Source organism: Thermobia domestica, chromosome 1 (genome assembly GCF_964235325.1).
Source record: "Thermobia domestica chromosome 1, izTheDome1.hap1.1, whole genome shotgun sequence".
Classification (NCBI taxonomy): Eukaryota; Metazoa; Arthropoda; class Insecta; order Zygentoma; family Lepismatidae; genus Thermobia; species Thermobia domestica.
Genome location: NC_137454.1, coordinates 345,778,415 through 345,805,120, shown reverse-complemented (window position 1 = coordinate 345,805,120; position 26,706 = coordinate 345,778,415). Strand labels below are relative to the sequence as shown.

Below are 26,706 nucleotides of genomic sequence, written 5' to 3'. Positions count from 1 at the left end.
ATCGTTGCATTAGTTTGTAGAATTTATTCCCGGCATCTATCGGCTTGAAGAAGCTACACATGAAATTAAATCTGGGTTGGAGTTCCTTTATGTAAGATTCATCATTGAGTTTGATTTTTTTGTTATTTTTACGTAAACAAGGCGAACATTGAACAATATCAGGAATTTAGAATAAAAAAAGATACCCAATATCTATAAAATAGTATCTAATACATTCTGCAGTACAACGAAGGCAATAAGCCGAATAACACCAGGAGTTACTTAGTTCTCAAATTGTCTACGAGCAGCAGTAGGTAACTACGTGAAACAATGCCTTATGCTATACATTGTGGTAATGCGTGGTTTGTGGTTAACAGGTGAATCTTGGATAATACGTTGTAAGAAAAGATTTTAGAAAGGACTAACATGTATCCCCATGCGGGCTCTGTGTTCTTCCATCTAAACTCGAAGTCACGAACACGTCGCATTTCGGAGAATAAACAAAAACTGATACAGCAGGCAACAACGCAGCATTGGCAGATTTTCCAGTGGAGCACTCTCTCCTGTTGATAAGTCTCCACAGCTATTTTGTCCAACGGATGCGCTGTCACTGCAAGCAGCTTGGAATCAGTTAAATAACAATAAGCGTGACTCAGTAAAATATATTTTGGACAATTGGCAGATGTCATCGAATACTAGCCGCCGAAATAAAGTGATCTAATTCGCTTACATGTAGGACACTCCCACTTAATACATTCTTATTTACTGCATGGCATTCGTCCTTATTGTGAGGACTTATTTTATGGTACATTTTACTGAATGCCCAGAGTACGCTGTCAGACCTCAGAGAACGCTCGAGAATGCTGAGAAATTCTAGTTATGTTTAGAAAACTAATGTGGCCATTCGCATCCTCAGGGTTTTTCGGAAAATTTGAATAGTTAATGCACTCTAAGGCTTTCTTATTATATTTTTCGTCTTATAAGTTATAATTAATGTCATATTTTAATTATTTCCTTGTTCTAGTTTTATGGTTTACGACCTTGTTTTAATTTTTATGTTTTTTTTTTTGTTGTTTTAATGTCTTATTTTGAGTTCTTTGATTTGAATTACATTTTTAAAAAAAAGAAGTTTTATTATGAACCGAATATTAAATGTGTCGACCATTACCCTTCTCGTGACAAGTACAAATACTCTCACTTCTGGTGCCCCCATTGAATCATAATCATTAATTCATTCAATCGAAGTATCTCTTGAAATTCAAACGGTTCCTATGGCCGTAAGCTACTAAGATATCTTAGTGAACTATCCCGATTCGTTTTATTTCCATTTTAGTTCAAATACCTAAAAAGTCTGAAGACGTATTGAATTGCAAGTATTTTAAATGACAAATCCAAATACCAAATTTCATGTCTCTAATCAGAAGGAATTCCCAGATATGGTTTTTTATTGTAATATAATAAATTATAATAAATTATAATTATAATAAATTATAATAAATTATAATAAATTATAATATATTCCACCTCCCACGCAGAATTCAGAAAAATAACTCCTTACTGTGCAGTTCAGATGTAAATCATCGCGGTCAATACCGAATGCTGTGCAATATTTTGCGCGGTGTTGCCAGATTGTGGACTCCCCTTTCCCTTCTCGCTCGCCTCTACGCAGATTTGTGACATTGTGGCTATTTATCTCGCAAGCTTAAGCTATTAAGCTTTGACAGTTTTGAAAGTCAAGTTTTTTCTCTTTCTTCTGGTGACGAGCATTTCTTTAAAAAATTATAAACAAAAAAAATTCTTCGAGCTTGACTTTGTAGCACTTTTTTTGTTTTTTTAGAAAACTCCGCACGTGTTCTCGGTTTGCATAAAGACATTATCAACTATAATTTTGGAGAACACACGAACTACAACGAAAGAAAGCAACTCAACACTGATGAATTCTGTTTATGGTAGAATAGAGCTCTCACAAAAACAAACCATCTAATTTCTAAGCAACTTGCAACTTTGTTTTGGGTTACAATAATTTATAACCCAGAGGGTCAACAGCCGAAGGAGTTGTTCCATGGCGTCCCTGATGTGTTAGATCAGATTGAGGTCAGGTGACCGTGATTGGCAGGGAAGTGCTGCCAGATCAGAGGAGTCCTCATCAAACCAATTTGCTGCCATCCTAAAGGTGTGGGTCGGCGCATTGACCTGCTGGAGGATGAGGTCACCACATGGATGTAGCAACCGATCAAATGACATTACATGGTTGGCAAGAGAATTGCGGTAGGGTTTACCTGTGAGGGACTGTGTTACACGTGTTAGGGGACCCAATTTAGTCCACATAAACATGCTCCAGATGAGAATACCATCACTACCGGTCTGCACAGTTCCTTGCTGTAACGATGGATCCATTGCCTCGTGCGGTTGGCAACGGACTCATATCGGTCCATCGGCATATACCAATGAAACGTGACTCATTTGTCCAGGCAACCTTTTCCCACATTTTCACAGTCCAGTGGTGGTGTATCTTTGCCCACGCTAGACGTCGTTTCCTGTGTTGTGCTGTTAGAAGGAATACTCGCGTGTGCCATGACTTCTGTACCCCATGGCGAACAAGTGGTTGTGAATTGTGTAGCTGTTAACACGTCGTTGTTGTCTTGCATTGAAGCTCTCCGTGATATCACGCACTGTGGCCCGTCTATCGGCTGTTACAATGAAAGCCACTCGGCGTCTACTCCTGTCGTGGACACGCCCCTGACGGCTGCAGTTTGCCCGGGTAGGTGCGGTTTTACCGGAAACCAGGTAGTCATGATACACCCTTGTCATAGTTTCCTTTGAATATCCGAGTGCCGCAGCCACTTCTGACATCGGGCCACCCAGTCGCCTGGCCCCTAAGATTTGACCACGATCAAGAGCACTCAGGTCATTTGTCTTGCTCATCACCCACTGCACTGATCAAGATACCGAGAGAGGAAGTGCACGGTAGCAATACTCTCGCGATGCATTTCATTCACACGCACTGGTGTGTAAGATACACAAATTTTCCATATGAAAATATTCTTTTTTTTGTCTTGGATGTCGCAAGGCAACAGGAGAGACGAACAGAAATAGCAAAGGCTCCCTTTCTTTTCCCCTTGCTCCCAACAAACCAACGGCTATGTTAGCTCATTTCTTTCACACGCTCCGTAAGAAGGAATCCAGTGTTGGATAGCCAACACGTTGCAACTGAACTTCTTAGCGCAATTAAAATAAATTGCACTGCCTTAAGAAAATTCTAAGACTAACCCAATTGCATACTCCGAGACAGATATAGTGTCTAAGGAACGGAAAGAACAATTGTGAACAATATTACGGAATATTCAGCTTTTGGTACTGTTATAAAAATAGATCTACAAACACATTAAATAGAAACCTTTCCCATAAAAAAGGACTTGTACATTAGATTTTGTGAACCCAAAACTGGAAGAAGCAGCTGTGAGTTAACGAAGGATTATTCCTGAGGTTTCTCAGATTTATCCTTATAGAGTGGGAAGAATGTAAAATGGCACTAGTTAACATTTATGTGTGATTCCGAGTGAAGAGATAGTAACTTTAGAGTAGAAGAAGAGAGCAGCTGTTTCCTCTCACACCAAATGTTACGTATTTTGTGTAATACCATATATGGAAATTTGTATAACCAAATTCCTCTCGTAATAGTATAGGAACGCTGTGCGCAAAACTAAAAACCCAGAAGAAGCGAACACACCCTTCTGAAATCCTCCTTTATTAGTTGAAATAACCATGACTCAATTTGTTATAACCTCTTTTGCTTTGTTGTCCATATATTGACAAAGTTTCCAGGGTTAAAATTGTGTTTAACCTTTCTGAAGGTTAAAATTTTATGCCCAATTCATAATTGTTCTCGCTTTATAATTTTTGAACCACTTAACGTAGCGATGTGAAATAAACGTTTAGGTACGAAACTAAATTTTTCTCTAGTTTATAAAACCACATAAAGTGACGTACTTATTTTCAATATGAATCTGTGGACGGTAGTTTTTTCAACTAAAATTTGGTTGATCAATAACAGTTTAGTTCAGTCATTTGTTGCTACCCTTCAAATAAGCATTCTATAGAATCAACACCAGCAATAGCGTAAAAATTCTTGTCAAACTTAAGAAGCTTAATGCTCGGGGTTCCGAACACTATGTAACGCTTACTATTTCAAGTGCTGAGTTCAAATTTTCGTACTAGCGGAAGTTTTGATGTACACGCCGTGAAAGAAGTGCTCGGGAAATTTCCGAATTAAACTCAAAAGGATCGGAAATGAATACTTATAACGACTCTATAGATAATCGTCGTCAACCTGGTTCGTTTTGTAACATATAAATTACGAAGCGATAATTACTTTTCTCAATGCAAAAATCAACTCAGATAATTAAAGATTATTAGTCTCACCTTTATTGCTTGATATGTCTTAATATTCTTTTTAAGACCGTAAAATACATAAATTCACTTGACTAGGTCAACACATAACATGTACGTAGACACACTTATCCCATAATAATCTCTCTTACAGATATTAAAAACATTCTTCTTTTCTGTTAATTTAAAATGAACATTCTACTAAGTATATTACATATTTATGAACACTTTTTGCCCACGGTACAGGTAAATATTATGCAAACTAAAGTATTTCGTTATAGAAAATGTCGCCCGATAAAGGGACTGAATATAAAAGTCATGAGTGGGCTTGGCTTTTATATTCAAGAACCACTGGTCTGATTAGATTAATGTTCATACATTACGTATGTTCTTTATATTTCGATCACACCTCGTACATTACATTTGGATTAACCCTCATATATATATAAAATATTAGTTATTATCATTCACATAAATACATTTACAATAAATCTTTGATTTCATTAATATTTCTCTTTTATTACATTATTATTTATTCTTTATCATTAAAAACATCGTCGCTTATAAATATAATTAACGAGGGTGAAATACAAACTATCAAGATTACTAGTTTCGATCATTATTACAAACGATGATATGACAAATAATATTTGTTCTTTTCGGGCGCATTGTATAACAATCTTAACATAATCTTTGATAATTAAACACAAATCAATCTAATATGAAATAATTTTTGTCTTTAACTAATTATAAATTGAATTATGATTCTTCATATTAATAAGAAAGAATAAAAATTAAACATAACCTACGTTTAAATAATCAAATGGAAGTAAATAAATTTAGTTTACAAGAAACAAAAGACACCCTTTTGTTATTAAATGAACACATTTTTCATTATTATTATTATTTTTCATTCTTATTTATTTGATCATGAATGTTGGGTGATACTAACTCTTTAACTAGATGCATTTCAAATATTTATAACCATCGTTTTCATTATTAATATTAACACAAACTTTAAAACGAAAATTCACAAGAATCTATAATCAACATGGATGTAACCTAATTTCTTTAACGGTAATCATGTTACATTCGCACTGGCATATGAATCTAATAAAGTGCATTGTACCGCACAATCGTGGTTAGGTTCTACATTAGGTTGTACATGTCTTTCATCATGATTTGAATTTGGATACGAAGTACCATCTCGTGAACAATGATTATATCTATGCATAGGATTGGTAGCATCTCTAGGATTTCGATATGCATTTCTATTAATTTTGTGTCTACTTTGGTTGCTTAGGTTAGGCGGATTCCCTACATAACCTTGTCTATTTTGTTCATTTTGATTGCTAGAGTATATTCGTCTTAGGTTCGGTTCATTATTATTCACACTTCGGATATTCAAATTCCGAACAGGGACCAAATGATCTGAATTATTCTTATTTTTACCCATTCCTGGTTGTGTTAAATTCATAGCATGATATTGAGTTTCGTAGCATTGTACAAGCATTAATAAATGACTGAAACTCATACACTGTGTGGAAAATAAGATCTGCTGTAATTTAAATGGAAGCAAATTGCGAATCGATGCAATTATTCTTGATTCCGATTGCAAGGGATTAACAACCTTTAATTCATTATAGACATTTACAACAAACTCTACAATAGATTTGTGCAATCGAGGATTGAAATGTTGATTTCTAAGAGTGGCATCTCTGTTTGCCAGCAAAAAGTCATTTTCATAATTCGCGATCAATGCCGCTTTAAATTCCTCATATGTACTAATATGATCACGTATTGCCTTAAACCATAAGGAACAAGGTGGGAGTAATACATGGGGTATTAATTTCATGTATTGTGATCGGTCGATAGACATTATATTACATTCGTCTTGGAACTTCTCTAAGAAAGAACTAGCATTTTCATTGCACTTACCACTAAATTTACTCATGGCTTTGATTTCGCTCATCTTGACACTTAACTTAACCTTTCTTTTCTCACTCCTTGTTCTTGTGGTGTGATTGTTCCGGTCCGTAGCGTGCTGTGTCATGATACCATTTATATTTCGTTCATCAGTGATCTTCGGGCAATTTTCCTCTAATACAATATCCTCCTCTGATTCCGGCGAAGGCGTATTTATATCCGGTGATCGGGGAATCTCGAAGCGATCACTGCCCTGATTATTGCAATAGATGTTATCTCTAGCCTGTAACATTTTAATTTCTTCCTGCATAGTAGCCAACTGGATCTTTTGATGCTTAACGGAAGATTCTATTGACGTTAAATCCTTTTTTACAGCACAGATTTCATGATTTTGATGATCGTGCTTTTTTTGACATTCATCGGCTAACCTTTTTAACTTCTCTTCAAACTGCGAGGATATGTCGTTCATCACTTGGACGATTGTTTGTTTCGTATCGTCTGATTTCAGTTCTATCCGTTCTATTCGTTTACTTAATTCCTCATACTGCTTGCTAGCTTCGTTGAATTTCAATTCTATCTTCTGTTCCATGGTCTGGTTAGCTTCATAGAACTTTTGTTCCATGGTCTGGTTAGCTTCATAGAACTTTTGTTCCATGTTTGCGTTAGATTCAATGAGCTTCTGTTCCATGGTTTGTTTTATCTCAGTCGTCATTTGCATAATTTGTCGCTGCACAGCTAACAAAAGTCGATCTTCAGATGACAAACTTGGCGTTGCACTAATTTCATCTGGATTACTGGTATTAGATTCCTGTTGCACTATTTCACTATCCATTTTTCTTTTGATGACCTTACCGCTTCGTAATACGGTTAAGTTCGTATTCATAAATGGTAATATCCAAGTAAATTCAGCCCTACTTTCCTTCTTCGGGAACTGAATTTTCAAAAGTCCCGGGTTTGGTAAACCAAATTTTTATAACGACTCTATAGATAATCGTCGTCAACCTGGTTCGTTTTGTAACATATAAATTACGAAGCGATAATTACTTTTCTCAATGCAAAAATCAACTCAGATAATTAAAGATTATTAGTCTCACCTTTATTGCTTGATATGTCTTAATATTCTTTTTAAGACCGTAAAATACATAAATTCACTTGACTAGGTCAACACATAACATGTACGTAGACACACTTATCCCATAATAATCTCTCTTACAGATATTAAAAACATTCTTCTTTTCTGTTAATTTAAAATGAACATTCTACTAAGTATATTACATATTTATGAACACTTTTTGCCCACGGTACAGGTAAATATTATGCAAACTAAAGTATTTCGTTATATACTTCAACAATAAAACTATTTATTTTACGCTTAAGCCTGTCATACGTCGGGACAGTCCCGTTTTTGAGCCTCGAGTGTCACGTATTTTAACTCTGTTCCATTTCTGCTATCAATATCAGCTTATTCGAAAAGTGAAAAACAAAAAATTCTGAAATTGGCTGGGAATCCTGTAATTAGTGAATGAACAGAACGCTGTTGCATGTAACAGTTTGGAGGAAGTTATTACACCACCCTGTTCGACTTGATAGCGAGCGAAATTTGCAATGCTACTTTTTCCATTGAAATTGATGGAAACTCGGATACTCTCCGTATTAAAAAAAAAAAAAAAAAAAAAAAAAAGCTTTGAGTGTTTCTACATTTACAAACAAAGGGAAGATGGCTGACCTTTTCTCCAGCAACATATTAGATAAGTTAACAAAAATTATAATCTTTTTCAGAGGCTAGGTGCACAGAATTGTGCTTTGTTCCAGGTTTTAGAAAAATGTAACTCTGGTCCTGACACTTACACACGACACAGGGTGAAAAAGCAGCTTTTCATCAGATTAAAGTGACGAACGTAATTTTGGCAAATACAGCCATGTAAATAAATATTGCTAAACGCGCGAAGAATATTGAAGGTATATTGTACCACTGATTTAAACAATTTGCATATTGTTCTCCTGTAAAGCATTTTTATAGCACATCTTAAGTTTTTAGGCATCTTCAGGCTATAAAATTAATTGCAGGGTACAAACAGAGAAAAGCAGCTGCTGTTTTTTAGTGACCTTTCGCCTATTATACGTATTCTGAAAAAAAATAAATAAATAAAATGAAATCTTTTACTTTTAGTCTCACGGTTATGCCTACTATGTTCAAGGTGACGGTGGTGATGATAAATGGATGAAATGACGGAATGAAGAAAGTGAAAGGAAACGTGAGAATCCCGAGAAAACCCACGCACAAGGTGTTTGTCCACCACAAAGCTCACTTGACGCTAGCTGGGATCGAACTAGGGACCCCATGCACCAGAGGTGAACGCTCTACCACTGAGCCACCGCGGCCTATTATATTTTTGTTCATAACCAGAATATAGTTCAATTCATTGTGTTGGAAAGTTGAGGGGAGGGGGGATCTGAGGTGTCCCGTATTCTCATGGAGAAAATATGGCAGGTTTATTTACGCTGGAAGATGTTATTTCATGTAAGACATTTTGAAACATTTATTTGTTTCATACAACATGAATTGTATCTTTGTTTTAAATTAATAGACCCCTTTTTGTATCCATATTTGGCGAACGTCAGTCAGGCTTCTGGATGACTTGATTTACATTTGTTCGTTTGTCTGCCGAGCTCCTTTATGGCTAAGCGGTTAGTGTACGCGTCTTCGGCGTGGGTGACCCGGGTTTGCTTCCCGGAGGGAGCTCACGTGTAGTGCTCTCAAACGGGTCGGGTTATCGGGTCGGGTCAGTCGGGTCAGCTCGGGTCGGGTCAATCGGGTCAGCTGGGGTTGGGTTGGGTCAATCGGGTCAGCTCGGGTCGGGTCACTCGGGTCGGGTTATCGAATCGGGTCAGTCGGGTCAGTTCACTTTGGTCAACTGAGTTTAGGTTGAGTTTAAACTCGGCTGGAGTCGAAAGCTGCTGTTTTCAGTAGCTGCCTAATTAAAAATAGCAATTTTGAATTGATTTTATAGAAACCATAAATCTATTTTGAACACTTGCAGCTAGTGTTTTTATGATAAATGCCTATTTTTCTACTTGTGTGTACTTTAATTTTTAAATGTGGAAGATTGATTTTACCAATTGACTGTAATATTAATATCTACGCCAATATGGAGTCTGGATTTAGAACAAAACTAGAAGTTGTTTAAGCAACGCCAAAAGAGAGATTGGATATGGACGGTATTCAGTGGTAGGGAATTCATCTCTGGTGCATGGTGTCCAGTAGCGTAGCTAGAGTTTTTTTCAGGGGGGCCAATGAAGGGCCCAAGAGAATTTTGAGGGGGACATCTCCAATATATATATATATATATATATATATATATATATCTGTGTGTGTGTGTGTGTGTATTCAAGGTGAATGTTTCCATCTTTATTGTTCATGATTTTACTCTTTGGAAAACAGTGAAAATATAAGAATTTAGTACCTCAAACAACTAGGATTCATTAATGCAATTGATTTCTAATATAAGTAAATAGTTATTTAATCATGGCGTTTAAAATATGTGTAGCTGGTTGACTTAAGTGGAAGCAAATACACTTTTACAGGTAAAGAAAATAACTTATAGGTTCATGCCTCTACTTGAAGAGGATCTTTCTATTCGTGTGGGCAGCAGCAAACATATCCACAACTTGTTAAAGATCTAATGATTTAACAATTTTCTTCTCAGTATAAAGTAACACTAAGTTTTTCAACCTATCATGAGTCATTGACTTGCGTATACAAGTCTTTAATATTTTCAAAGAAGAAAATGACCTTTCACATGTAGCACTAGAAACTGATATAATCACAGAGATGATACCTAGCTTGTAGGTTTCTAGGAATGCGTTTTTGTAGACACAAAGAAGATCAACGAAATTCGTTAAGGAATCAGCTTTCGTTTTCTTCTCGTCTTCATACAACTTAATTGTTAGAGCAGCCCATATTATGCTTTATTTCTTGTTTAATTATGCTTTTTTAAAATTATGCTTTATTGTTAATTTCAATGATTATTTTACATTAATCGTATATAATGTATATTTATTATACATCAAATATTCTAAATATCTTGATCTATTTATTGATATTTTTTTGCAACTAGTTTCTCTCATATTTAATGGACTTTCTACTTAATTCATTTTAAAGAGATGTGCTTTGCTCGAATAAATTTTTTCTATCATTTGTGTGCGCCTTACAGGTACATATATACAGAAAGGGAAAGTAAAAGATGCCACCAAAAAGTACAGAAAGTGCTTAAGTTCAAAAAGTAAACATAACAATACAGTGATGACGCCAGAGGGGGGCAAGAGGGGCGAGTGCCCCCCTAGTAGCTACTTCTGCCCCCCTGACTGCCACCTAGACTGCCCCCAGACTCGTAATCTTTCAACATTCTTCATGTAGTATTACATATCAGTATCATAACCAATCTCATTGACAAATTGTATTCTACTATCCATGAACTTACTATGTGGCAGATTAATCCTCAAGCTTTCTTCTTTAAGCGTCTGGGTATGCACGCATATTTCTGTTTTCTAATTTAGCCCCTTTTGAGGTAAATTTTAGCCTTTCAGTAGTCGCGTCTCTCTATGTAACACGGGCAGTCGCGCGTTGTACTTTTTACAACACTTAACAGTAAAGATGTTATTGACTTATATTCACATTGTGATCCCATTGTCACATTCAAAATAGTAAAAATAAATAAAAATACAAACGACACATGCAATAAATTCGGTCAGTTGCAATTCAGTCAGTTCAGTCAGTTAGTGACTTACAACAAAAACAACAACACTGTTGTACTTTTTACAACCGCGCGACTGCCGAAAGGTTAGTTATACTTCTTTCTTATGATTTTTAATAATTGTGCCTAGCGAACAATAGTAGATTTGGTCGACTTGTTTTCTTCTCATTGGATCAACTTCGATTGGAAACAAAAGAAAGGTAAAACCAGTTATGTAACTTGTTGGTATTTGTCCAGGTTTGAAGTTTTCAGTTTCATATTTTGTTTTATTTAAAGGTTCTATACTTCTTTTTTCTGAAACATTATTCTCGGCTTCCAATATTCAGAGGATGTGCTTATATCAGCTTAGTTTGCAACTACCAGGCCTTAATTTTTTGAAGGAGATAAAAAGAGTTGTGTTTTCCCTTCCTGCAAATGATAATAATATAGTGCTCCTTTGCTTATTTTGTTTCAAAGTACTGACGTGACGTCTACCATATTGACTAGGAACTGCTGAAAAATTCGTAGCCCAACCCAGAAGGAGTGCACGTGGATTGGTGAAGTTTTACTTCTTCTTCTCTTCCCCCGAGAGTCAATATACTACCTTGTACAGTGCTCCAGCTTTTGCAGAAAAGTTAGCACTACCCCTATCAGATCTAAAATGGCGTCTTTCAAGTGTTATTTAAAGTTGGGAAATAAGTACACGTAATAGTTAGACGGAGCTAAATCTGCGGAATAAGAATGATGATCTAGACATTGAAATTCTAGATTATGCAATGTCAGTTATGTTCGCAGGGGCTTGATGGACAGGTGTATTCTCCTGAAGGAACAGAATTCCTTTCTTTTCATTTTCCGCAGCGTTGAACTTTGAATTTTTCTTTCAGTTTTGTAAGTAATGTAGAGATTCTGGATTAAATATCTGACCATTGAGGAGGTAGTCTACCACTCCATACTTATACCAGAAGAATGTTCCAAACAGTTTCTCAACCTACTTCTGTGTCTTGAACTCCTTGGGGCGATGGAGAAATGAGTGCTACTACTCTATTCACTGTTGTTCCGATTCAGGATCATAGTGGTACAACCATATTTCATCTATGGTTACTATTCGTCAGCGAAATTGATCAGCATTACGGTCAAATTGGAAGAATACTTCTCTTAATGCCGTTACCCTTTTATTCTTCTGACATATATTTTGGGAACCCATTATGCCGAGAACTTGCGCATACCCAAGCCATTCTGAATTATGCTATCGACGCGTTCCAAAGAAATGCCCAGAATCCCTGACACAAGTTTTGCTGAGAAGGTAAAAACGTAGAATTCCAGGAAGAGTGATTGCTTTTAATCATCCTGTATAAAGCATAATTTGTTGAGAAATTGCTACGTTTATACTAAGCCACTTAATTCTTCACCACTATATATAACGGAGGAGAGTCCCGTGTTGTTTCACTGATTTCCTAATTAATTTACTTCGGTGACTTTCCTTGGTGGAACAAAAATGTTATAACAGTAAGGATCTGGATGTTCGTGAAATTATCTGTTTGGGCACACATAATCACTTCAGAGGCCTGAGAAACAATAAGAATTTCGTTATTAATATGAAAATTTATATTTGTACATACAGAGATATAGTTTTCTAAACTACGGTTTCATTTTTCTACCTAGTACCTACACTCCTTCTGGATTTAACTACGAAATTTTCAGCAGCTCCTCGTAAATTCTTTCTTTGGCTCTCTCTCTCTCTCTCTACATATATATATATATATATATATATATATATATATATATATATATATATATATATATATATATATATATATATATATATATGTATATAAAGAGTAAGAGAGACGGGGGGGGGGGTGAGAGAGATACGTAGCATATAGACGAATGTGTTACTTGTAGCATACGCGAAAGTAATTCAATTTATGTTTAGGCTTCAAAAGTTTCATTGAAAAATATTTCATGTGCAGACGTTACTTATTTGTTACTTACAAATTTTATTTGAAATAAGTTTAATTTATAATCATATAGATCTAACATAAAAACAGCAACGAAGTACACAATGTAATGTAAAATAAGTCAAACGTAATAAATAGGTCATTTTTGGTATGGCAAATGGCCCCTCCCCCCGAAAATGTATCTGCCCCTCCTTTGCCCACCTAAGAACTTAAAGCTGTCGTCGTCACTGTAACAATATAGTATGGAGTTCTTGCATACTATTCATGGTTGGCGGAAAAAATTTCTTTTTTTACTTTCTTTTCTCCACATCAAAGAATTACACCGAAAAGTTTACAGAAATGAAAATAAGCTTTTCGTTGTTGCATCGTTATGTTCTCAATGATTTTGCAATGTAAATATTGGCTTTAAAAAATATTAACACAGTATGTTAAACTTTCAGTTAAAGAGAATTTTCCAAGAATTGTGCTATATATTTTAAATTATGCTTTATGCTTTATTTTCTAAAATTATGCTTTTAAAACTAGTTTCCCAATGTGAGTGCATTTTGGCGTTCACACAGCGTCGTGACCATAGTGCTCTCAAACGGTTCGGGTTGACCCGACCCGACTTGGATCGGGTCAGTTCGGGTCGGGTTGTCGGGTCAGGCTACTCGGGTCGGGTCAGTCGCGTCACCTCGGGTTGGGTTGTCGGGTCGGGTCAATCGGGTCAGCTCGGGTCGGGTCAATCGGGTCAGCTCGGGTCAACCGGGTCAGCTCGGGTCGGGTTATCGGGTCAGGTCAATCAGATCGGATTACGGTTCGGGTCGGGTCGGGTCGGTCTTCAACCCGACCCGACCCGTTGAGAGCACTACTCACGTAGTTCGGATTCCACTTTAATCAGTAGGTCCCGTCTTATATAGCCTCGCTGCTGAAAGGGACGTTAAACACATAATCAACTCAACTTTCGGCCTTTTAAGTTAAAATTTTCAGAGTGCAAGCACGAGACACTCTAAATTTCCTGTTTAGATTTTGACGGCATACCAACGTAAAATATCAAAATGGCGGCCATTTTGCCAAATGATCGAGTATCTGAGATACGAAGCGCAATTTTCAGTCTTTTAAGTTGAAATTTTGACGGTAGAAGACAAGATATGCTAAATTTGCTGTGTAGATTTTCTCGGCGGTCCAATGTAAAAAGATCCAAAATGGCGGCCATTTTTTCAAAACGGCAGTGAGTAGAAAATTGTTGCAAGTTGTGGCAATGACAATATTGAAATATAAATCACATTTTATTTTTTTATCCCAAAGACATTGAAACATTTCGAAAAAACCGATTAAACCCGAGAAAACCCAATTAAACCCGAAAATAAACGAAAAAACCCATATGGGCCCAGGTGGGTTTGGCTTTTTCAAAAAAGCCCGGGTTTTTTCAAACCCTGGTTCATGATGAGCTTTTCTCCTCAAAAAAGTTTTAATAGTAGTCGCTAATGGTTTTCTACAGATGTTAATGTTAAATTGTTTAATTTTTTCAAACTTCCGATGTCCAAGTTTTTGTATCTACACGTCGTGAAATAGTGTCAGGAGAAAGGGTTAACACTCGTAAAATGAAAATGAAATTTTTGAGTTTTACGTCCAACGGTTATGCCGGTTAGGCTAAAGGAGACGGTGATGATGAGAGATGAATGAAAATGGTGGAATGAAGAAAGTGGGAAGGAACGGTAGAATCCCGAGAAAACCCACGTACACGGTGTTTTTTCACCACAAAGTTCACTTGACAGGAGCAGGGTTTGAACCAGGAATCCCATGCACCAGAGATGAACGCTCTACCACTGAGCCACCGCGGCCCGCAAAAAATCAAAATAAGACAGTCTGCTGCAGGTGTAGTTTTGGTGCACTACATTTTGGAAGATTACAGGTAAAATTCAATACTTTCCACGAAAAGACATGATTATAAGGAACGAATTTCTACAGGTAACTTAATTACATACAATGTAATATAACTGTATCTTAGGTTTACTAATGTTAAATCATTACAAGTGCTTTACGACGAATAAAACAAATGAGTGCATATGAAAAATGGCTCTATTAGATGTTATTTTCCACGGGCGGCTTATTTCTGCACTGTGTACACCGGCATCATATTTCTGCACAGTGTGCAGAACCTGTATTTTGTTTACAAGTGGAGAGTTACTAGTATGAAACAACAACAAGTGTTGTTGAAACTTGTATTATTCTCAAAACGCACTTCCTTCCACTACCCTCACTTCTGCGCATACACACTATCGCAGACGTGCCTGCTCCCTTCGGACGTATTCCCGCGCGGGCCTACCAGCTTCGCCCTATCTGACTCGGTTCGATAGCATTCGTGCTATTTAGTGGCCACCCAGCACAGATTTTTTTGTGCTTTCTTGCGCTGTTTTTATGCTAGACATCTGGAAGCCTTATTTATACGCAAATCGTAAAAGAATTATAATTTTTCAACAATTACTCCTAGAGGTCCCCTTGAATTTTATTTATGCCAAGTCAAATATATTCCGCCCATTGGAAACCGTCTAGGGAACAATAAAAAAGAAACTGGTGAAAGAATTATAATTTTTCATTTTTTTAATTTTTTATTTATTTATTTATTTATTTATTTATTTATTTATTTATTTTTAGTATTGCGCCACAAGTAAACCTGTACACCTCATTTCTCCTGTATTTTCTTTTTAAATTGGAAGTTTTCGCTCACATGTGAAACAAGTCCTGCAGTATATAATCTAGTGGATCATATTAGGTTACTAAAGATACACTAAATACTAGAGAATACTAAAGGAACACAAACCTTTTCATGACACAAGCATTATGAGAAATTGTCCACGCTTCTCTAAGATGAGTATCTTCCTTTTTGTTATTTAGGCTTAAAACATGTACAAATCCGAACTTGTGTTCGTTCAGGTTTATTTTCGGCGCATCACCCGGAATAATTGATGAAAAATTTTAATTATTTCACCAATTTTCTTCTTATTGCTTCTAAAATATTTCCACTGGGCGACATGAAAATATCATACCTGGCATAGATAAAATTATTAACTGCTTCTAGCAGCCAACTTATCCTTTAACCTCCAGTTGGTTACCGATTAATTTTCTCAGTGTACCACTCACCGCGCTGACGTTTTCCCGTGGAGTAGGATTTCTGTTTGGAAATAGCGTTCCTTTGACTGTATTATAAGAGTGCAGCCTGTATACCACCTCGCTTTATTAAGTATTTTAGCCATAAGAAAAGGTTGCGGATCACTTTCTCACTCTATTATGCAACAACTATTCACAAAAGACAAAATCAAGCTGTCACCTCTAGCAGTACGTCAGAGCACTTAATCTAAAAATTCTCCAATCTAACCTAACCTAAATTTAGGGATTTACTGTTGTATCGCAGAATCAATTTGAAAATCGAAAAAAAAAATGTACCAAAACGTACTCCGATCGGTTATATTTGGTTGGATTAGATTAAGTTACGTTCGATTACTTTACATTAGGTTAGAGGCATAAAAGCTACAGTGCAAAAAACACAAACCAACCTGTGCTAGTCAGGGGTGGATCCAGGACGGATTTCTGGGGGAGGGAGGGAGGTTGTAATACTACTACTTAGAGCTACTTTTGTGTACTCCAATCTCTGGAATGGGTTTTATTTATATATAAAATAAGAAAGTTTCCTCATTTGGAAGGGGGACAATCGACCCGATCGCTACCCCTGGATCCGCCCCTGGTGCTAGTTGGCCACTAAAAAGCACGAATTCTATATAACTGAGTCAAGCAGGGCAACGCTGGTGGCCCCGCGCGGGGGGGTGTTCGAAGGGAACAAGTGCGTCAGCGACGGTGGGTATACGCGTAAGCGAGGTTAGTGAAGACATGTGGGCTTTGGTAATCATACATATTTCGATATCACTTGTTATGGTTTCATACTAGTAACGCTTCAGTTCTAAACATAAAATACAGCTCTCGTACACTGTGTAGAAATACATTGGCGTTGAGTTAGAAGCCACTTACCTTAAAAACTAAGGCATGTAAACTTTTGCAATTTCAAGAAGAAAACCGTGTACTACAGTTTCTTAACTGTCCTTCGTTTTTTAAAATAAAAAATTAAGTGAAATCCTTAAGTTTTTTGTCCCACGGTTATGCCGGTTAGGCTAAAGAAGACGGTGATGATGAGTAATGAATGAAATGGTGAAATGAAGAAAGTGTAAATAAACTGTCTCCTGTCCTGCTCTTGTGCACTGTATCACATTGGTTTTCTTCTTATTTACCTTCATTTTGCATGTTTTCTCCAGTTGGTTGTTCAAGTTTGAAAGTGCTTCCTGCTAGTCCTTTTCGTTCACCGCTATTAGTGCTATGTCTTCAGCAAACTTTATTGTACTGAAAGCCTGTCAATTTATTTTAAACCATTCTTGTTTTAATCAAAGAAATCTTTCATAGCTTCTTCAATCTAAATTTTGAACAGGAGAGGTGAAAGTCCAAAACCTTGCCTTACTCCTTTACTTATTCTTGCTTCCTTCTGATCTATTCCTATAACAATTGTCTGATTCCTGTAAAGTTGGTATATTATTCTTCTGTCTCTGTAATCCACCTTCAAATTCTTCAACACTCTGAATATAATATTCCAATCCACATTCTCAAAAACTTTTTCTATATCCACGAATGCTATCATATTTGTTTTTTTTTATTCTGATGTGCTGTTGCATGATGAACATTAGATTCAGTACTGCTTACCTTGTTCCGTTTTTCCTCCTGAATCAAAACTGGTCCTCCGATAGCCGTTCTTCGATTTTCCTTCCCATCCGTTGTGAGATAATTTTGCACAGTATTTTTGATGCATGAGGAAGCAAACTTAATGTTATGTGTTCTTCAAATTTCCGTGCGTCTTTTCTTTTGGGGATAGGGACCATTATGCTTTACTAGAAGTCTCATGGTATCTTGAACGTGTTGTTATATATGTCATTAATAATATTAGGTAGTTTCTTCGATTTTGTTATTCCGAGATTCTTAATCACTTCCGTTGGTATTTGGTCTATTCCTGGGACTTTACCATATTGCATTTTCTCGAAACCATTCAGGACATCATGAGTTCAACCAGACTCATGATCTCCTCCTGACATTAAAGAATGTTTGAAATGGTTCTTAGAAAGGCGCGTGATCATCACAAAGTTGATAATGAGTTGTTGTATTATGGAGTTCCACTCCTCTTCCGCCGCTCTTGAAAACTGCTGGCTGGTTCTTGATGCATAGGGATGTTTTCCCAGGCCCGTATCCAGGGGGGTATAGGGGGCCGGGCGCTCCTAAATTTTTGCTGGTCCCCTAATATTTTACAGTAGGCTTGCAAAAGAATTATAATGTGGTGATGAACTATCATATGGTTGGATCGGGCCCCTCCTAACTTCAGCCCCCCCTTAAGTTTTTGGGCTGGTTACGGGCTTGTGTTTTCCAACAAATTTCCATAAATCATCCCACAGGTAAGATTTCAAGTCTGGGAACCAGACAAGCGACCCTGAATATCCTCTCGATCCAAGAGCTCCGCCATCTGGGCTATTCGATGCATTGTCATCCATGAAGAGAAAATCAGGACATCATCCCTAGAAAGATACACGCAGGGAAAGAGTACAGTGTTCAAGTAACGTTGTCCGGTGCCACATTTAAAAACTTGGAAATAGATTTGTAGCGGTCGTCCGATGGTATAGTTGACTGTGGTCAACAACTACATTTCTTTCTTTGCACAGCACTCCCTATTGTCCAAAAATCTCCACATAGACTTGAAATAATGCTGTTGGCAACACCACTCCTGAGCAAATTTCGTAACAGTTTGTCCTTCTAGTTTCTAGATGATTCTTCCAAATATGAAGTTATCCAAATGTTGTCTCTGGACGATGACGTTTTGAGTAACGACACTGTTATGCACCTTAACAGCTGTCTGACTGGCAGACATTGACTCGTATATTTCATTCAAATTTTTAGTGTTGGGGAGCAGACCCATTCGGTACTTTTTTTCACCTTGACTTCACACCATGCAATTCCTTTGAACTTAGAATTTCAATGTTTAGAAGTTCGACTTTGACCTTTATTTAAGATTCATTATTTTACGAATAGCATGCATTGGCTAGTGGATGTGCCCGCTGATGTCCCCATTTAATTTTAATTTCATCATTCTTTCAAGTTGCAATTTCTCTTTTGAATTACGACACATAACGCTCTTACTATCCCTAGGTAATGGGTTTGACTAATTTTCTGTCACTTTACATCTTCGGAATTCGACAGTTATTATGTTTTTTTTTTATTTACTTATTTTGTTCGTAGTTCTCTATTTGTGCAAGCACGCAAGCAGAGTGTGGATTCCAATTGAAATGGTAACACATTTGCAATGATAGATTTTTTAAAATTTGAAATCTCATTGATGGTCTGAACTTTTGTATTTGTATCATGACCACCACCTTTTTTGACACTATTGACACTTCTAGGCTAAATAGATGTCCAACCAGACGACGTAAGTTTTATTTATGACTGCAGCGAGTGTCACGCGCTCTTGGTTCATCTAATAACATAAACATATTCCTGTTTAAATTCGTTGTACATAATTTCTTTTAAGTTTGCCGTTAGCTCAGACTAATTCACCAAATTCAACAGCAAAACTTTAATTTGCAAATTAGAAACAATAACCTAGATTAACATAATCTGATGGCCGTCTCTCAGCATACATACATCTGTATTCTCATCTGTTCTCAGTTTTCATGCTTTCTTATTGTAAAAGTATTTTCTCTTATCTAAAAGAATCATCAACAATCCAGTCAAATGCGAAATATCAAGCATTTTAATTCTGGAACCACCGTACAAACTGTTTGCGGTAAAAAGAAGAAAAGGTACCGTACTTCTACGGATTTATGTCTCCAGATACGTAGAGAGAAGGCATAGTTTATTGATTTTTGGGGGAATGGTGCTGAGGGTCTCGATACTTGTGGAAACATTTTAAAATCCACTTTCCGAATAATGTAATCCTTGGTTTACAACTCTTTCTTTGGTCTACAGACACCCTAATCTACTTAATCCATACAATTTATTCAACTTTTAAACTCCTTGCACATTTGTATACGAACGAACTTGTTTAATACAAGAGTTGTACGGATTGTTTTCTATCTTCCTTAGTAAAACTGTCATAAGACCTATTTTAGTCGAGGTCAGAGGTGCTTACGGGTCAGAGGTTGCGCTCATGAGTAAATCTGAGGGGTAATCTTATATTTGAAAACGTAGAATCACCTTTACGAGGACACTGTATTAGATGGAGAAGATTGCTTGCTACAGTGAAATGTAGAGATTCTTCAGCAGTAGCTTACCACCTGAAAGATCACCTCTACTGAATTGGATTAAATGAAATAGCCAGGCAAAGTGTATCATGGGGGAATGGGACAGTTCTTCACTAGCCAAGTTGACGGAAATCATAGTGATTGGTTCGGCAACTTAGAGCCAGACGTACAACGTCAATTTAACGGGGGGGGGGATACTGCTGGACGAAAGACAACGGGAACTCAACACTCTATTTTCTCTGTTTTCCTGACAGCAGAAAAGGAACATATGTACAATGGTCTTTCATAGATCAAAATATAATTCCGAATGTAACCCCCCAATTCGGATCTCAGGAGGGGGTGTCTAAGGAAAGTGTTGAACGAACGAGTAACAATGTGTAGATAGATAAAGGAAGACAAGCAAGGGCAAAATGTATAGGATATGGACATAGAACATACGCACCATGTTACAGGTAGGGATAGAAAATCTTAAAGATGAAATGAAACTAAATAACCTGGATTTGATAGGAGTATATGAAGTTACATGAGAAGGTAATAGGAAGTTGAACTGCGATCAACGTAGTAGAATGTTTTACTCACGTAATGAAAGAGGCGATCATAATTGTGTGGGAATAATTCTTGCTAGAGTTATAATGTTAAGACTCAAAGGAAAGAAGGATTTAGGGGTGATACAAACATATGCACCGACGACTTCGCACACAACTGAGAAAGTAGAGGAAAATTATGAGAAAATAGAATCAATTGTAGAAGACTTTAGGGGTGCATGCGTAATTGTAATTGGAAATTTCAATGCAATTGTCAGAGAAAAACAGGAAGGTAGTATTATAGACAAATATAGTTTAGCTGAAAGAAATGAAACGGGACAAGTACTGGTCAATTTCTGTACCCAGAGTTTCGTAGTAATTGGGAGAAATTGATTCAATCAGCATAAGAGAAGATGATATGCATAGACATCTTCAATAGACGGTCGAAGACAAATAGACTATGTTATGACTCAGGACAGCGAAAAGAACGCGAAGACCCTTTCTGGGGTCGACATTTCCTCTGATCATAATCTTGAGGCCGAAGTGAATATTCAATTGAAAAATGTATGCAGAAGAAAAGTAATCAACAAGAAGTTGAATACTGAAAAGATGAAGGAATAAGTAAGAATTTTTTGTTGAAAAATTCGAAGGAAAGCACTCAAAGGAAGAACGAATAGGCGCAATTAGTAATAGAACGGTGAAAGTATATTAAGCTTTTCTTACAACAGGCTGCAGAAGAAGTAATAGGTTACCGCGAACACAAAACAGTTGAGAAACCATGAGCTACAGAACAGATGTTGTAGAAATGATGGAATTGATTGTATGGAATCAGGTTGATAGAAAAGAGGGCAGAAAAATGTACAGGAAGTCATACAACGAATTACGAAGGGAAACAGACAGAGCAAAGGAAAATTTATACAAAAGAAAATGCGAGTACATACAAGAATTAGAAAGAGTTGGGAAATATGAGGATATGCACAAGAAGATGAAATGTGTGCAACTTCGGAGTAAAGAAGGGGTATTACGATGGCAATACAAAATGATATTGCAAACCTAGTCAGCGAGAGAATTGAAGTCTTAAGAAGATGGAAAGTACACGTTGAGGACTTACATGAAAGTAAGAATTGACCGTGTGACCTAGATGTTGAGGTCCAAAGTGAAGTATGCAAGAATGATGAAGGGTATAGTATAATTCGGAATGAGTTTGAAAACGAAATAATAGGAAATCTTTGAGTTTTACGTCATATGCTTATGCCGGTTAGACTAAAAGAGACGGTGATGATGAGTAATGAATGAAATGGTGGAATGAAGAACGTGGGAAGAAACGGGAGAATCCCGAGAAAACCCACGCACAACTGTGTTTGTCCACCACAAAGTCCACTTGGCGTGGCTGGGATCGAACCCGGGACCCCAAGCACCAGAGGTGAACGCTCTACCACTGAGCCACCGCGGCCCTAAGTTTGAAAACGAGATTAGGAATGGAATGACAACAGGGATAGATAATATACCATTCGAATTCATTAAAAATATGGGAGAAAAGTGGAAGAAATGCTTAGAATCTGCAATGGAATATATGAAACAGGAAAGTGGGCAAAACAGAAATGTATATGGAAAAACAAATGGAAAAGTTGAGGAGAAACATTTGGGATTTAGGAAACATAAGGGCACAAGAGATTCAATTTGATTATGAAGAGTATTCAGTGAAAGATTTATGAAAAAAGGAAAATAGGTACTAGTATTTATTGATCTAGAAAAGACTCTTGACCGCACCAATTGAGAATTGTTATTCTAGAAAAAGCTGGGCTGGAATCCTCGAAGACTCATAATAAACTTATATGTGAATCAACAAGTAAATGTTAGAATAAGGGAGGAAATTACATAGAAGAGTGTAATTGGAAGGGGAGTTCCACAGTGATGTTGTTTCTCGCCAACATTACTTAATATTTATCTAGAAAATATAGTGGAAAAGAGCCTTCGAAATGAAGACAGCATGTCAGTAGGAGGTAGAATGATTAGGTGTAGGTCTATACTGCTACGATCTACTTGTACTTCCAACATCACGTGCTAACTTTAGTAATCTTCGTCACTTCATTATTGTTGACAATAAAAAATCGACTTCATCGTGGTTGTCATATGATTTCTTTACAGCGAGGACGTGGATTTGCAAGCACATGCAGAACTTTGAAATACGGTTTGCAGATGATTTAATGCTGGATGCGAAATATGAAAAGACACTAAATAGAATTATATTCATAAATACGTCCAGGTTATTTTTTATTGGGTTATTAAGTGAAGCGTTTGGCTGGTGTGTAGTTTTCTTGCAAGAATAAATTGCTATTTCAGCTATTCATGGCCGTACTCATTATCATTACAAATCCTGGGGAGATCACAATGTATGTGTAGTAATATATTTATTGGATGTTCTATCTATTTTAGTGTCGGCAGAGGAAATATAATAGCTGGAGTCTTTACTATTTTATTCTAATGAAAGAGGTATGAGACAATAGCTAGTACATTTCATAAGTTTACCATTGCTACATTCAAAAATTGATATCCTGAAAGCTAAATTTTTAGGTAGAATGGACTCTTAATTTCTTTTGAAGAATATATTTTTGCAGTAATGATTCCAAGTTTTAAAAACGCTTCTCGCTACATATTTTTTTTTTCACTACGGAGATCAGTGTAGAAACTACAAATTGAATTTCTATCATTTCCAATATGGATAGAGACATGCAATTTGAAATATATATATTTAGGTCTAAATACAATATAGTTGCAGCATCCCCTCAACACTGCGAATCTGCCTCCCAGAACCAACTCCCAGTATTAAAGATGTAAGTTTTGACCAAGAAGAAAAAAAAAAGATAGGATACGAACATATAAATACAGAATTATTTTTAGAGAGTAGTGGTTAGAGTTAGCATTTTATTTCTCTATTCGGAATGTGGAGGGCATTTATTAGCAGTAGAGCATTTTTTATTGTTAAAACAATCGCAATAACCATTAGTTCTATATTATATGCCATAGAGCATTTCGCCTTCTTTCTCTTGGCCTGGAATTTGAGTTGCATGACATTCAAGCAAAGATGTTTTGTAACGATTGCGCTGAATAAACATATGAGAGATACTAGATTATCTTAAATGTATGTTATTATTATTATTATAGTTATTTATGACTGAGAACAGCAATTTCAATCTGGCTTTGTTTTTAACTATAACCGCAACTTTCAATAAATTTGAATATATTTTAAATATGAAAGTAAAAGGAATTCTTTTAACGAAAAATCAATCTCAGCCTGGCCTTCAGATGCTATAACATCTAAAAATACAATTAACTTTTTTAAAAAAAATTAAAGTGGTTTACATAGGATAAGTAGGCAAACATTTAGATAAATAATTAATAAATGATAATAATAATTTAAAGGAATTAGATCAACACAAAAATTGAATGTTCTTTATATTTGTGTACTGTTCTTAAATATTAACTTATTAGGATCAAATAAACTCCAAAGACGGAAGTGCACAGAGACCTAAAAGACAATAGGAGGATTAAAGGATACTCAATGGTTCTTACCTAAGATTCGTCTCCTGCAACTGTGTTGTAGTTATAATTTAAAAGGTATATATTACTCTTTTAATTGTTTATTACTTTGTGCTCTTCTAAAAAGTTTATAACATCTTAAATTGTCTCCCCTAAAATTGTAATGATGCATTTTTCATTTCATGTGCGCTTTCCTTACTAAAATTAATCAGAAACCTTTTATCGCATGCTTAATTCTATTCAGACAAACTATCTTTTCTTACTTTAAAACTCGGACCAGAGGAAAGAGGCATTATTGTTTAATTATTTACCTTGCCGAATTGAATTAAATAAGTGTTTCATATATTTGATTAGGGAAAGTTTTTAAGGGTTAAATTCCAAAGTTGGGCGTCCGTTTCCAGCAAAATTTTTAAAATTTACAGGAAAGATATGGATAATTTGATCGTTTGTGTGCTTGATAATATATAAGAGTCTCGAAAAATCCGTCTATTTCTTATATATAAGCGGTTATTAACATGGGACTATACGGCGAGCGGAGGGAACTACTTGGCGCAAGGTAACCGAACAGTTGCATTGTGGGAAAGAAACGAGGATTTATGTTATCAACATGGCGAATGTACAAGGGCAATGAACTAGCAGTTTTAACATTTGTGAAGCAATACTTCGATAATGAGCAAAATCTTTTAAAAGTTTGTGAAGAGCACGGATTAATGAATCTAGTAACAAATTACTGAAAGTGTGGAAAGGAGATAACAGCGAAAAAACTTGACGAAAGCGGACGCCCAACTTCGGAATAAATGCCGTTTTTAAAATTTTGGCAATATCAACTCTGTTTTCGCCAAATCTTAAAATACTAGGTAATATCGTTGTACCTAATATTTTCAGATTAACTTTGAGTCTAACGGAAGTGTTAGGAATCAACATAACTGCACGTGTAATATTGTTTTCGTATTCAATATATATTTGCCATCTATACAGTAAATATCAAAACCATAAATGAGCAATTAATATGTGGTATTATCCATTAAGAAAATACCTATGATGGCCTACACCAATAGTTTCTATAATGTCTCTTCTTACTTTGCGACCATAAGAGTTTACTTTATGTGCAGTGATGATTTCTTGGTATGGTCCGCGATGAGGGATTCCTGAAGCCATGGACACCAAACTTGGAAGGCCCGGGTGGATATGTTTACTTGGATCTTTGCTTGGAAACTGATAACGAAACATACCTGAACACCCTTTATTAAATATATGGTGCATTCAGCGCACAAGTATATCAAGTCCGGTTTTCGTCATTTTTAACATTTATCATCTTTGCGATCTACCAGTGGTGGCGTAATGGTGGAGCGAGCGGTTTCACTGCCTCGCATTCCACATTCTGAGGGGTCCAGTCGACAGATGTATAAGTTATGATTGTGAGCGAAAGGGCTTCGACCTCCTTCACTGGTTCCAGGCTCCAGTTCACCTTGCGCCGCCACTGAGATCTACCACTGATAAGAAGTGTATCTCCTATTATCCTGTATTCGGGTTACCAATATTTTAGCAGTATTCACCCTCTGTGTATTGAATTTCCATGGAGGAAAATTCTCAAATCATAATTTATTGAAAATACATCCGGAGGAAAATCTGAAATCACGACTTCCACGTTGTTTCAAGAAAGAAAGAAAAACGTATCTGACATGAAGGCTAGTAGATTCGATTCCATGATATGTAAGCTTAAATAAGACAATATGGTGTTTGTGGGTTTCTATGAAATTGCTTCGTTTCCTTCCACTATCTAATTCCACAAATTTTTCAACTATCATTGATTTACAATTGGAATTTATTCGTTTGTTTTAGAATATAAATCATAACTCTGAGACCTTAACTTAAAGATGTGATTTCGTTTAATTTCTTTCTCGTCTTCTTGCCAAGCTTGGGAAGTATGATTGCATTGTAGATGCGACCGATCTGTCCTGTCTACCTGGGACATCATGATCTTATCACTTTGATATTGTGTGATAGACGCATAGTAACAGGGTTCGATATCGTGGCTGGAGGAAGTTTCTCTCACTTTAATACTAATGGTATGGGGAGACACAGATTTGGCAACTTTGTAATCAAAATTGAAACGCACTATTCAGCACTCTTTATAACATACAGATACAGTACTTATCATTTTATTGGAAACACCTGGAGTTCGAAACGTGTCAGGTATCTGGATTGAAAACGATCAAGCGCCGATGGTTGGTGGTGATGTGGGTGATGTGTTACAATAAACTCCGTACTACCTGAGGAGTAGCAGAACGGAAGTGTATAGCACATTGTGCAGACGGGGATAATGTAAAATTAGCGACCTCTACGATTTCAA

At 36.4% G+C, this 26,706-nt stretch overlaps 1 protein-coding gene across 1 annotated transcript; it reads right to left on the bottom strand.

Annotated features, from left to right (window-relative positions):
• Positions 1–2,529: 2,529 nt before the first annotated feature.
• On the bottom strand, positions 2,530–2,904 carry LOC145681547 (uncharacterized). Its single transcript, XM_081753189.1, has one exon. The coding sequence runs from the start codon at positions 2,902–2,904 to the stop codon at positions 2,530–2,532; it is 375 nt and encodes a 124-aa protein (XP_081609315.1).
• Between the last annotated feature and the right edge of the window lie 23,802 nt (positions 2,905–26,706).

What these genes read in the sequence shown, in the direction of transcription:
- LOC145681547 (XM_081753189.1), bottom strand. Translation starts at nt 2,904, where the DNA reads ATGAGCAAGACAAATGACCTGAGTGCTCTTGATCGTGGTCAAATCTTA.